The 14,285-nt window shown below is 40.4% G+C and overlaps 1 protein-coding gene across 1 annotated transcript in view; it reads right to left on the bottom strand.

Moving 5' to 3' along the window:
• LOC105026975 (transcriptional regulator ATRX) overlaps positions 1–13,629 on the bottom strand; it is a 31,491-nt gene extending 17,862 nt beyond the window's left edge. The window contains exons 1-9 of the mRNA XM_010898829.3: positions 13,431–13,629; positions 4,691–4,800; positions 3,918–3,973; positions 3,186–3,229; positions 2,624–2,748; positions 2,375–2,491; positions 2,183–2,292; positions 1,986–2,053; positions 49–1,877 (exon numbers count right to left, since the gene is read on the bottom strand). Coding sequence (XP_010897131.2) covers positions 49–1,877; positions 1,986–2,053; positions 2,183–2,292; positions 2,375–2,491; positions 2,624–2,748; positions 3,186–3,229; positions 3,918–3,973; positions 4,691–4,800; positions 13,431–13,450 — 2,479 coding nt within the window. The 5' untranslated portion in view covers positions 13,451–13,629. The remainder of the gene's footprint in view (positions 1–48; positions 1,878–1,985; positions 2,054–2,182; positions 2,293–2,374; positions 2,492–2,623; positions 2,749–3,185; positions 3,230–3,917; positions 3,974–4,690; positions 4,801–13,430) is intronic.
• Positions 13,630–14,285: the final 656 nt, after the last annotated feature.

Below are 14,285 nucleotides of genomic sequence, written 5' to 3'. Positions count from 1 at the left end.
ATTCCGTGCTTTGGCTAAAAAAGTGAAGAAAGTAAGAGACCAGCTCACCAGATGACTGGTGGAAAGCTGTTGCCCCCAGTAAGGCCACCTCCTCAGTGATTGGCTTAATCTTCTGGTCACCACTATAATCACTAGACTCAGAGTCCTGGTCCCCCTCTTCTTGACTGGAAGAGGATGGGGTCTGCTTTGTTCTCTGCTGGGATCGAGGTGGGATTTTAGGCTCAGCTACCAGGGTATTACCCTTCTTGCCAGATGCAGATTCATTTTTCTTGACCTTGCGAGGTCTGCCTGTGGGCCTGTGTTGCGGACTCTTCCTGCTGGGATTAGGTTCATCCTCTCTCTTAACCTTCTGAGGCATCACCCTGGTCCTGCTCATGGTCTTGCTGTCCTTCTGCAGGTCCAGATCATCACTGGAGGAGTCAGAGTCAGAGGAGTGGTCTTGCACCTTGCGTTTCCGGACCACTCTTTCTGGAGAGAGAGGGGTGTTCTTCTTAAGGCCAAAGAGGCACTTCTTGGTAACGCTTCTATGGTCTCCATCATCACTTGCGGCTTCATCTGAACTGCGCGTCATTGCTGCCCTCTGGAGAACGGCAGGGACTTCATCTGAGTCAGAGTCATCAGTTCCTCTGCTAAGCCCTACCTCGTCAGCTTCTTGAGCCACCTCAGTATTGGGACTGGTGTCAGGGTCTGAGTCACTCTCACTTTCAGCAGCTGAGGGGGCCGGCTTGGTCTTGCCCTCACCTGGTCTGCGTAAGGGTGTAGTCTTTACCCGAGGTGACCGTCTATTCTCCGGTTCCTCTTCCAGTTCCATTGATTCACTTCCCTCCTCAGCAGATTCATATTCCCCTTCTGTGGCAGGTTCAATAGATTCAGAGTCTCCCTCAAGTTTTTCCACTTCTTTAATCTCTTCCTCCTCCGCTTCCAACTCCACTTCTACCTCCATCTCCGGGGGGCCACAGAGAGGCTCTTTTTCAACAGGGACGGGTGTTAGTTGCACCACAAGTTGTTTTGTCACGTTGGAAGGATCTTCTCCAGGCTTTGAGTTTTTCCGTGGCCTTCCTCTACCTCGACGGGGCATGATGTCTGCCCCAAGAACACCTTTCATTTCATTTGAGGATGAAGGCCTTTCATCGTCTGCAAAGCCCTTTGAATCCGAATCATTCTCTTCCAAATGTTCGGCAGCTATTTTTTTTAGGTAATGTAGGCAATTATTTTCAGAAATGTCCATTTCCCCACAATCCTCTTGTGCTTGTTGAGGTGGATCACTATCCTCAAATGTGGGGTTTCCCCCAAAAGATGGCAAACCCATCTCCCTAAACTCCTCCAAAAGAGCTTCCTCCAGGGCTGTGTGAGACTTCTTTAGACCCTTTAGTACAGACTGGAAAGTCTTCAGGTATTCAAGCTTTAACCCAGTTGTCTGTTTCTGCTGAATGCCACCTTGAATGAACTTTACAAAAGTCGTGTTTACGGTGTTTGTAGAGTCCACCAGGTTCTTTGCCTTCTTAGCCATCTCCTCAGGAATTTGAAGGGTGTTATAGTTGAACACCACATTACTATCCATGCCACTATGGTTCCAATGACCCACAGGAATGTTTTGAGAATGCCTAGGATGGGATTCATAATGTCCAGATTTGCCCTCGGCTCTACCCCTCTTGCGGTTGTCTTGCCACAAACATCCCAGGTTGTCAAGGACGTTGTCACAGGCGACGACCAGGTCCAGAAGAGGCTCTGGGCTGCATACATAGCAGTACCACTTACTCTCCTCATCCAAAATGCCAGACAGCTCCTTTCGCCCCAGGTTCCGTAAAATACATTTCTTACAGAAGGCGTTAGGGCAAAAGTCACAACAGATCAGGTTCCCCCCCTCCGCACACCATCTGTAAGACGCAAATAGAAAATAGCCTAATGTAAAAACTAGTACATTTATTAACATTTCAAGATTTGCTGAAATCATCTTGTTATATAAAAGAACCACCCAATTGCACCTGCACTGTTCGTCCATGCCATCACAGTCCTTGCTGATGTCATCACTTGAGTAATATTTAAAACAAGACTGAGAAAAAGATAATTAGTAAGAGCACCTCCAAATATAGCTGTGCACAACAGTTGAATTCCCATTGAAAATGTGAAGATAGAAATCAAATTCAAAGGCAAAACGTTGACCAAAACAGCATCGCCTCACCTTGCAAATGAGTACTTTGAGTACGGGATGCTGATAGAAGGAGTCCCTCTGGAAGTGGTTAACTTGTCGGCCACAGGCTGTACAGCTAACAATCTCCAAGTGCTCACCTCCTGCAAACGCACACATACCCATCCATTGTCATTCTGCAACATTTTAGGGAAAGCGGCAGGTTCTTTACTAATGAAAACTCACCTCCTCGTCTTCTAGAAAAAACTCTTTTCAGATTGCCGGATTTTCCACAACGGAATTCTGGACCTCTGAAGTCATCTCTGACATTTTCCACCGGCTCAGGCCTCACCAATACAGTACCTTCGTGCAGAAGACATGTTAAAACACATTCATCAAATCAAAGGCATATTCAATATATACATGCTGTCATACAATATTCATTTCCATAGATACCTTTGAAGGAGAGTGGAAGGCAGAGACAGAAAAACAAACCTTTAGGTAATCTTGTTACATCAGGACAACCATTTGAATTCATGATTAAGCCGTCCTCATCGTCACTTTCATTTGAAGCACCAGATTCATCAAGCCCACTGTGTTTAATAACAACCGAAGGTTTTCTGTAATATAGGTGACATCAATCAGCACAGTGGTTGTTATTCCCTGGGACCCTTAGACAATGTTGTTGCAGCCCCTCAACTGGATTTCCGGATTCAACTTTGGCCCCCGGGCACCCGGTCTTTAACAAGGTCTCTGGGGGCTCAACTGAAAATGTCTCACCTTCGCAATTACATAAACAGTCCTCTGTCTTTGACAGCTTTTAATTTGGTGATTACTAAAAAGCTGGAGACAATCAAAAAACTGTATGAAGGTGGGTCCATTATAATTTCAATTGTTTTGATTTGTTTGGAATGATTTTAAGTGTCACCTTTACTGAGCCAGATGTTTGACATAGCTGCATTCAAGGCTGAATTACCAAAATCTGTGAATGTTTTTGTTTCTCATCCATAAACAAACTGTAAATATATATCAACATATCAGACGGACGAAAGCTTACCTCCTGGAAGCACAACCCGACTGCTTTAAGGAGTCTGTTGAGTTCTGCATTCAATATGAAAACAGAATGAATGGATCTTCCAAATTCTTGGCCATGTTTCTGGGCATTGTTAATTTGAACTGACAACAATATAAATCTAAACGTAACAAGAATTTCCTGAGTCATCCAAAAGGTAACTGATATTTTGTGATGTTCCAAAAAGAAATGTTAAAGAAATGTAAAGAAACTGAATTAGTTCAAAATCCCAAAAGCTTTCTAAAACTGACTTCCTTGAGTGCCAAAGAAATAGAGTAAAATGCTTGCTCAGCATCTAGCAGTAACCTTACCACAAAGTTCATGCTTTGATTATGAGAAATATTACAGAGGATCTTTGATTGATAGACAAAAACCTAATATTTCACCACAATAATGAATCCGACGATTAAGACATACTGAGACCGGAACTCTACTGAACACTTAGAGAATTAGATTGGCCACCTCAAGATAACTGAAGTTGTGTGGGATCACTTGGACATGAGTTACAGCAAAATACATTTTCCTAATGGCTTACCAGTGCCGAGTACCTCAGGTATCCTAGTGTTTAGAGCCTGGGGCAGTAACCAAAAGGTTGCTAGATAAAACTTCTGAGCTGATAAGGGGAGAAAATCTGTTTTGCCCTTGAGTATGGCAATTAATATAGCATATACACCTAACAAGGCCTATTTTTTCTGTAAATTTGTAATTATTAAATACCTCCAGTGTGGATCGGTCTGTTACATATGGCTCCACACGATCCTTGTTTGTTATGCCTGTGAATTAAAATCAGAAGTCAGTACAGTAAAAAAAAACATATTAGCCAGACAACAAAACCATACAAACTTCTACACCCTTCAGAGAAATGCGGAATAATTTTGGTATTATTCCCAAAATCAGTTTGGTAATGTTTCTTTGTTAGTTTATTTATGTATGTATATATTTTTTTTATATATACACACACATATACATACATACATACACATATACATACATACATACATACATACATACATACATACATACATACATACATACATACACACACACACACACACACACACACACACACATACACACATACACACATACACACATACACACATACACACACACACATACACACATACACACACACACACACACACACATATATATATATGTGTGTATGTATGTATGTATGTATATAGAAATGTTGACATTGTGGTAGATCTGGGGAATCTGGGAGGTGCATTTACTACCAAACATAGCTCAATGTTTGCGGCTTGTGTCAACTAACCTTTGCTGACTTGCGAAAAGCATGTACCCCATTATACGGGTTGGTCGTAACTAACTTAAATAGCTAGCCAGCTACGCAAGAACGAGGTACACTCACCAGCTTCCACAGGTGCATGAACCATTCACATTAAGAGCCTTGTGGCTTTGATAAACATGTAATTATACCTAAAGAACCACAGGCTGCATGAACGGAATATTAGTTACAAGGATCTCACCATTGAGACTTTCAATCCCTTGGATGTCATCATCTTCCTTTGGAGCATGAGCCAAGAACTCATGCAATTTGGTCACCAACACATTGAGCTTGCTTGTTCCTGGGGGAATGCTAGGAGGAATCACAAACATATTATTAGAAATGTAGCATAACTAAATTATGTTTATTTCCAGAAAGCTTAAACCTTATCCGACAGAGGCATGTTTCTTTAAAGGTAGTTTAGGCAAATCCATAAATTGTTCTTTCTTTCATCAACCAACTTGATGTTAATGTGTTTCATTATCAGACTTCAACGAAGTCAGGTTTCAGAGACCCATGTGCGACTGTTGCTACTTGGTACTAGAAAGAAGCATGGGCGCCTCTATCAAGCCCGCGATACACAGGGCCTGCCATTGCAGCTCTGCGGTCAGAGACAACGTGTAGGAAACGGACCACAAGCTTACTTATGGAATGCAAGATGAAATTAAAGCAAAAGGAGTAAGCTACAACTTGTATGCTGTTGTTTAATCTAAATGGGGTAGGAGAGAAAGCTCCTGTGGGATACTTAATTTAAGACATGAAGACACTTATGAGTTGATGAATATTGTGGCTTGCTCCTCTCTCTCTCACACAGTGGGCCATCAACACCATGCACCACTACCTGGTCAGAGCCTATTCTAAACTCCAGTTAACCACGTACCAATAAGTAAAACATTTGTGTAGATTAGACTTGATCCTTGACCCCTACTGGGAAATTGTCAGGGGACACATAGTAGCCCCATTATGCCACCCCGTTTGTTGTTTCACGGCTATTTACATAGTTTTGTTTAAACACCTGATAGCAATACGATTTTTACACTTATTACATAAATTATGAATGGCAAGAATTTTCTGAGGGTCCCAGTTATAACCCAGTTTATGAACATGTTTACAGTCATTACTTACTTTATGAAGGTGTCATTTTATTTATTTGTCCTCTGACCTTTCCCATGTTGACAGATGACTAAGGGTGTTCGGCATTGGGGTCGCCTCATTTATACCTTAGCAAATGTTTTATTAAATCTAAATTCAATACTTTACTTAAATCATGCAGCCCTACCACTAACCATCCTTCTCACTGTGCGTGGGGGCAACAGACCAGTTCATCACAGGAAGTAATTGATGACCACTGAAGGCATTCTAACGTATCAGACAAACCTTTAAAAAAATATATCAACGAGATTGTAATCGTAACACTGGCGAATAATATATAATAAAAAAAAATATTTTATACAGGATGCCAATAACCATGGAGGGCTCAGTACATTATTTAGAAAATTACATGTAATCCAAACAGACATCAACCGTGGTGGATATTTTTTTGTAAGAAACCGATTACAACCAGAATTTTACACTACAAACACAGTAAAATCATTAACAATATAATAGAAAGTAATTATATTTAAACCACTATTAATTGGGGTTGGGGCTAGTATAAACCAACTTGTGTGTACACCTTTGCTTTGGCTTTGAACCAGGTCAAGGCAGGTCCATTCCCTGTATGGAAATTTGCCATTCAGTCACCTGCTACTGTCCTCCTTTCTAATGGGATGTTGTTATTTTACAAATAATTAAAGTACCTTTTGTCCTATTACACATTTCTTGACAAGGTTGCATTTTACCTTTTGAGGTAAATGCGAAAGAGTCACCTGATTCCTAAATTGTGAATAGATTGTTGCCCAATGTGTATTAGTTGTCAGCGGTGGCAACAGACATCAAAGCATGCTGCGGGCCCCATGTATAAACAAATAGATTCACAAAAGAAGCCTGTTTACTTGGGATAGTGATTGCAATTTGAGATTACAACAGTAATTAGCTTAGAACAATTATGGTTTTTACATGTGTACTGCCATCAGCACCAGCACTTGTTTGACAGGGAGTACTGTGTTGCATACAAAGTAAAAAGTCTGAGTTTAAATATCCTCCAGGTCAAGATAATTATATTTATTTTAATTATACTTCCCTTTTGCTAGAATCTGTCAGTCAAATAGATTTTTGTCGCTGATGTGAAGAGAAAGGTATCCATCTATATGTCGAAATATCATCCTGATTACTCTTGGTAATGTGAACAAGCATTCAGTTAGGGCCTAACCATGCTACAAGTTTTATCCAGATTAACAAGACTTGCTAAACAAAATCTGAGCTGGCAATAACAGTGGGTTCTTGGCTCAGAATTCATTAGACGGTTTTGGCCCTATCTACATGACGTTACTGACGGAACTAGCCAGATAGGATAGCTAAAAGTAACAAATTCTTTAAGTGAAGATTACATTCAACACATACACTACATGGCCAAAAGAATGCCGGAACCCTACAAATGATTGAATTCTGGTGATTGAACACAGGTGCATAAAATCCTGGAGTGGTGTAAAGCACACCACTAGTGGAGCAATGGAAACGTTCTCTGGAATGATGAATCACGCTTCACTGTCTGGCAGTCTAATGGAGAAATCTGGGTGTGATGGATGTCAGGAGAACTCTACCTACCGGAATGCACAGAGACTTCTGAAAAGTTTGGTGGAGGAGGGTTAATGGTCTGGGGCTGAGTTTCACCAAGTGGGCTTGTAATAATATTCCCGGAAAAAATGTGATCATGTGAAGTTTTTTACAAACCTGATAAAATTATTTATTTTAGCTTTTCCTTATTTGCCATGAGTAAGGACATGACAAAACAAAGGGGCACTGTATAGAATCCTGCCACTTATGCTCATTATATCTATCCTTACCGAACGATACCGTAATAGTATTAGCTACTCCAGGGGTGGATTAGGGTGGTAAGAATAGTACTGTGTGTGGCAACATTGTGTTCTCAGAAGCACAGAGCAATCATACACCAATCAGCCATAACATTTTAACCACGGACAGGTGAAGTGAATAACACTGAGAATCTCATTATCATGGCACCTGTCAGTGGGGGAGTACTTAGGTTATTATTAGGGAATGATGTTTAGACAGTATTGTCAAATAATGTTAAGAAAATAAAGTTGACAAGCAAAAGAGACTGGTGTTTTGTTTCAGCATTTCAGGTGTGAAGACTTTTGTGTCGCTGATGCCGATATGTCAGCCTGCAACTCTCCCCCACTGCAGGGAAAAAGTAGGGGAAACACTGACAATGATAAGAGGAAAGCATAGGTATTATTTTCCAAGAATGCAGTACAATATCTGCATAAGCTTATTAGATTTCTTTATGATGTTGTCAGCATAATTAGCATGACCAAAGGAGATGGGCCTAAGCCCCTGCTTTTCTTGTCTGGGCCATAGATGGCCGGGCTAAGTCACAATATAACACCTGTGTCAGCACATTGTGTAAAGAAGTTCACTCTGGAACAAACCTCTTAAGATCTTTAAACCAGTATGAGGAGTATCGGATATTAAACAGCTTTAACGGAAAGAAAATTACTTTGATCACAATGGTCCATGAGAAACAGTCAGGTGGGTAGGTTTGATTTCAAATGGGAGGGGTACAAACATTGGCGTAGTGTGGTGACGCCGGGCCGGGGTGCAAGCTGTCCTTACACGGACCTACCCCCCCCCCCACCTCCCTGTGGGGACAAATATGTTTTTGCAAATGCCCATGATTTTGGAATGGGTTGGCCAACAAGCTCATATAGGTGTGATGTTTGGGTGTCAACATACAGCATATGGCCGAAAGTATGTGTACTGATGAACACAACATCTCATTGATTCTGCTACAACAAACACACAAAATACAGCCTTCAGCCATTTCATTTAATATTATTATATAATATTATATTTTATATGATGGGTGCCCTTAGTGAAGAGCTACTACAGACCTCTATATTTCAATGTGTGGCTGATATGTAATCTACATGTAAATGTTGCCAGTACTGTACTTGAATTTCACAACCTCCAAGCTCCCCCACTCCCTTGCATGACTACACTGGTTGATCCAACATCCTTCTGGTTCTGCTAATAAATATGAACATTCAAGATATGGGCAACAATAACATAACTTAAAATAAATGAGTCATCCACACTTAAAGACAACATTTCACCTCAGCTCCACGGCTGACCTTTTCTCCCTGGCTGTCTGATCCCGCTATGACAAGGACCTTCTCACGGTCACCATCTGATCCTGATAAAATGGAGGACATAATATGACATGATCAACTGGCACTACATTGTTGCCTGCAGAACCAGATGACAATGTTTGATCTATAAGACCCACATTAGGTTGAAATGTCAAACGTAGCTAGTTATGTAGAGAACTACAACATTAGCCAACTTTTTAAGATATCAACTGTTAAGCTAGTTAGTTAGCTATATCTTCTGTCTCATAGCTAGCTAGCTGTACCACTCACTTTGTCTTTGCAAAAAAAACACCTGTTTTTCTAACTTCAGTCTATTCTTGGCTGGTGTCATACGGTGCTAGCTGTGAGTGAGGGGAACCTATAGTGTAGACTGTTTTCTAGCTAGTGAAATAACGTTAACATTAGCTGGCAAGCGAATATATATTTTGCAACTATCAATATCATTCATATATGACGTTAGCTTAACTCATAGACTGTAAAAAAAAAAAATGGACGACGCCCCTTCGCTCTTTTCCATTGGTGAAAACTGAAGCCGCCAGTGTCCCGATATGGCGCTGACATCTTGGACTTGCATCTGCGCAAATAGCGATCTTGGGACCAGTTCTGCGCAGTAGTTATGTGCAGTAGCGAGCAGGAAGTAAAGCCGTAAAGCCACAAAATCAACGGCCCCACACCTGTGCCCCGCGCTCACTCTCCCTCGCAGAATGCGCATACCATAATCAATCGCAAGCACACGCTGCACTGTTTTGGAAGTGGAGTCCTGCTTCTGTGAACTCTGTCTGCTCCGTTCCACTCCAACCTCATTAAAATAAGGTAAATACAAGTAGCCTACTAACCACACATTTAAACAGAGTTCAATCAAGTCCAAGTACAGTACAACCTTTGCTTGTTAAACCTAGACGATATGTTATAGCCTAACTTACATCATGTTTAACCTTAATTTAGAATAGGCCTAATACAAAAATAATTGGTAACTTCTAGCAAACGATCACCTGCTAGCTATTAACATGGCTATTAACGAGGCTTGTTGTCTTTTAGCTAACGTTAGCTAGCCCATTACATTTATTTACTAATTAAATATCTTATAAATTTAACTTACCGAAAAAATTCAAAGATCGATTGGAAATGCCAGATCGGTTAGCACAATCTACTGCAGAACAACCCATTATGTCCGTGTGAAATTATATCAATTATAGAAATTTAGAGATTAAATTTAAAGCTCCAATCTCCTTAGTCCTCCGAAGATCGCGAAAAAAGCCTGTTGGCGCTTCAGTGGCTCCTTGGCTCAGATAGCTGTCAATCACAGCTGTCAATCACGACGTCACACCACCGTTTTTAGAGCATTAAATAACTAACTAAAAACCAACTTATTTTAAAAACAAACTCTTGAATTTACATTAGCGTGATACAAACTACAGTAAATGACAGAAACCAGCTTCGGAAAAAAGATATTTGAAGGGTAATTTAATTGTTTAGTTGGTCTCGCGTCCCATTGAATAACATGGGGAGGCGGGGTTTATGACCTATACTAGGACCACTCACCAGGGGGCGATCGAGGGCGTTTTGGCTTCACTTTTCAGGGCTTGTGCGGCACGCTTGGCTTAACTACACCTTGCCGGTTTCAGAAAAACACACTGATAAGAAATATCTACCTCATTCATGTTATGGGAGGTAATTAGCTAGAGGTAATGGCAGCTAGGTTACCAAACTTTCATGAGCCAGAGATTACAGTTGCTAGTTGCAACCGTAGCCTCTACTCTACTACGGTAACCAGACCTGTCAAGCAACTACTGTACCTCAAGTGCCTGCGTGCAGTCCTAAAGCCAGTCTGATTCGAATTACGCATTTGCTTACCATACTGCCACTGCAACGTTCTAGAGTTAGAGGGTTTCTAATAATAAGAGTTGTGTTGATAAAAAGTGGGGGGACTAAATGCCATTTTCAAAAAGTGGGAGGGACATGTCCCACTCATGTATAATGAAATCTACGCCCCTGAAAACAGCCCTAAGGAAAATAGCATTAACAAGGAGTCTTCTTATTGCAGTTATCATAATATGTAGGAGAACTATTGACATCTAGTGAGGATCTCAGAGTCAAAAGACCGGTTTAAGACGGAACATTTGGGCAAGGGTCCTGAAAGTATAAACTTCCTTTGTGCCACCATGTAGCATTTATACTAGGGATGCACGATATACCGTTTCAGCAGTGACATTACGATGTACGCATCCGCAATAGTCACATCACGGAATGATATATGTTTACCTTACTAAATCGCAAAAGTCTACAATATAATTTTTTTTCAAATGGAAAACCATCATTATATATGTCTGATATAAGGTCATTTACTCTGATTTATGAGTTATTTGATAGACAGTTTGTTATTATTATTTTAAAAACGCTTCGTTGCCGCACTTAGTTCACATGCAGGCTCTGCTTGCACGTGACAAAATGATAAGCGAGGAACAGGCAAAAAAGACAGAAACTGAGAATTTGGTTGCAAAAAGAAATGCATCGTCAATTACATGGAAATATTTTGGATACAGACAGGATGATGTTTACCAAAAACAGGTACTCAAGAGTGTCTTGCAATTGTTGCCACAACACGACCAATTTGTTTGATCATTTAAGGCGGCACCACACATCTCAACGCCGTCCAAAGAAAAAATCTATTTCGGATGCATTTGCCAGTATTACACCATACGAGAAAGGTTCCAAACGGCAGCGAGAAATTACAGATTCAATAACATTTCATGTCGCCAAAGATGGTACCAATTAACATAGTTACCAAAGAGGGTTTTAAAAACATTATCCGGTCGCTTGACAAGCGTATGTAATGCCATCAGGCAACAATTTTTCTCAAGTTGCCATCCCAGAGCTATACGAGAAATGTAAGGCACAAGTTGAAAAAGAGCTGTCACAAGTGGAATATTATAGAGCAACAACGGACTTGTGGTCCAGCCGGACAACGGAGCCCTACATAAGTCAAATGTACACTTTATTAATGAGGACTTCCACCTGAAAAGTCGTTGTTTGCTAACTGCATTTTCCCAGAGGATCATACAAGTGAGAACATCGCAACAGGGATGAGAGAAGCTTTAGCTGATTGGGGCCTAGATGAAAGTCGTCTAGTCTGTATTACAACAGACAATGCAGCGAACATGGTGAAGGCTGCACCTGAACAAGTGGACCAGATTGCAGAGCTTTGGCTACAGACTGCATCTTGCAGTTGGTAAATTATGTGCAATTGGACATTCTATTTTACTACTGTTGCTATTCTATTGCAGTTACATAAGAAAAACAAAATATCGCAATGTCAGTTATTTCCAATATCGTGCAACCCTAATTTATACCATCAGGAAACTAATGTAACCCACTTCTCCTGGACATTCATCTGTTTTTGAGGAGGGAATATAAACAGCATAAACTCAAGATTCCAATTAACTAGGACTATTGTATGGAGCCAAATTGAGCTCAAATGTATGAAAAGAAAAACATAGAAATATTACATAGTGTGAAGAAACTAAATTATATCGTATGAAAAAAATTGATTTAAGCATGGAAAATGTGTATGCTAAAATTGATTTTCGCGTGCAATCTTAAAATGTCTTTGTTGAAAACACGTTTTTCTATGTTTGCTTCTTCTTACGATTACAATTTCTTCCCACCTTCGTTCGAGTCATTTTTTCTCAAAACCAAGTATTTAGCCTCTATTGGCATGGAGGCGGGGCTTTATCTGGGCATTGAATTCTCGCACCCGATTAGCCATGAATCACACCATTATAACGTGAAAATCATAGCCTTTCCATGCACTGCTTTCCAAATGCAACATGTGGATAGAATTTTAAGAATTGCATAAACTAGGCTAAATGTGTACATTTAAACAGAATAATAAACTGTTATTCCCAAGTTGCATCAATGTCACCGTTTTTAAATGAGGCTTCTAAAGCTTCACTCCTGTACAAAGTGGAAATGACGACATGATTCTTGAGATATTTGGTGTTATATCCCAACTCTACTTAAACTGGTCCGTTAAGTAACAACTGCTAAATAAAGTTGGTGGGCATTATGAAAAATGGCTGCCACTTCATATTGGGGTGTTTCAAATGTTGTGCTTATCTGCTGTGCAGAATCTTAATTCTCATTTTGAATGATCAAGGTGTTACTGTTTGTGGACAGTTAGAAAAATGGCTTCCCCCTCCTTGACCAAATCTGTGCCACATTTGGTGCTTTTAACAACAACGAAAAAACATTGTTTGCTTAAGCACGCCACTATTGTCCTCGTATGTCCCTTTCCTATAGCAACAGTTATGAACTTGCAAATTCATACTAGATTATTGACACGTCGTGGAAAGCGTCCCCTAGCAAAATAGGTTTTTAACCAGAAGGGTAATTTCTTAGTTTAAGGTAAAAGAAAAAAATCACTGTCTAACCTCAGCTAGCAGCTTTATTTGCTAGCTGCCTACAAGTTTGTCTCATGGTAATCAATTCTCACACATATGATAGCGTTAGGTAGTCCAGTCACGCTAACACATTAGTACACCTAGCTACATATATTTATAATGTGTTTGCCTAGACAGTTAGATTATACTAGGTAGGGCAAGAGTTGACTTGCAACCGCAAGCGGGCTAACTAGCGATAAGCTTGTTCATGTAGACTTTCGCTGTTTATTACCTGAGCATCTCTGCCGACATCTTGAACTGGTCAAGGGCACCTTTTGAAAACGTAGCACTATGTGCGCGTATTGCCCCCAAATTCTACAATTATCCTCATTATTGTAGGATTTTTTTAAAATTTAGATTTCTAACACAATGCAATGAGCCGACACTGGTAGAGGCAAGCTAAGCAAAAATGGCGCTGTTTCTTGGATGCATTCGTTATTGCGACTGCGCAAACCTGAAACGTTCATAGAGATGGATAAAGGACTTATCTGCGAGAGAGAAGCCAAACTTGTCCACGATAATGCTTTCCGCTGTGTTAAGCCAGGGCCACTTTCGGTACCGAAGCCGAGTTCGTAGCATATAGACGCTATAAGAACAAATATATGTTAATGTTGTTTTTTGTCCAGAAACGAGGTATTTCAACAACAAAATCATAGCCCGCTTTTACACTTGACATTGTCACGTGTTGTTATTAATGAAATGTGTTGTTTTGAGACGTTTGTCCTGTTCTTGCTGCTTTAGTTTGCATGTTCTCCACCTGCTCCCCTTGTTTGAGCAGTTATGTTGAGGTTTCATATTTTTTTGGTTACCATCCTTGATGCTTTTATTTTTCCAACACTCACAGCCAAATATATTAAAGTGTACACATTTTTCAAAAATACTACCATTGCTGAGCCTCACAAGCTGAACGACTTCACGCTGAAACTACATTGTGTTTCCTAGTTAGGAAAAAATCTGCTCCAATTGTGGAGCCATAGCCAATTGCTGCCCTAAGGTCTGTTCTGTTTGCCATTACAGAGTTGTCTTCTCCTAGTGTAGACCCCCAGCTAGGAAAGATTCTTGGGTGTCCAAGGATAATTTGCTTGCT

Source organism: Esox lucius, chromosome 7 (genome assembly GCF_011004845.1).
Source record: "Esox lucius isolate fEsoLuc1 chromosome 7, fEsoLuc1.pri, whole genome shotgun sequence".
Lineage (NCBI taxonomy): Eukaryota > Metazoa > Chordata > Actinopteri > Esociformes > Esocidae > Esox > Esox lucius.
The sequence above is the reverse complement of the archived record's forward strand: the minus strand, read 5'-3'. Positions and strand labels throughout refer to the sequence as shown.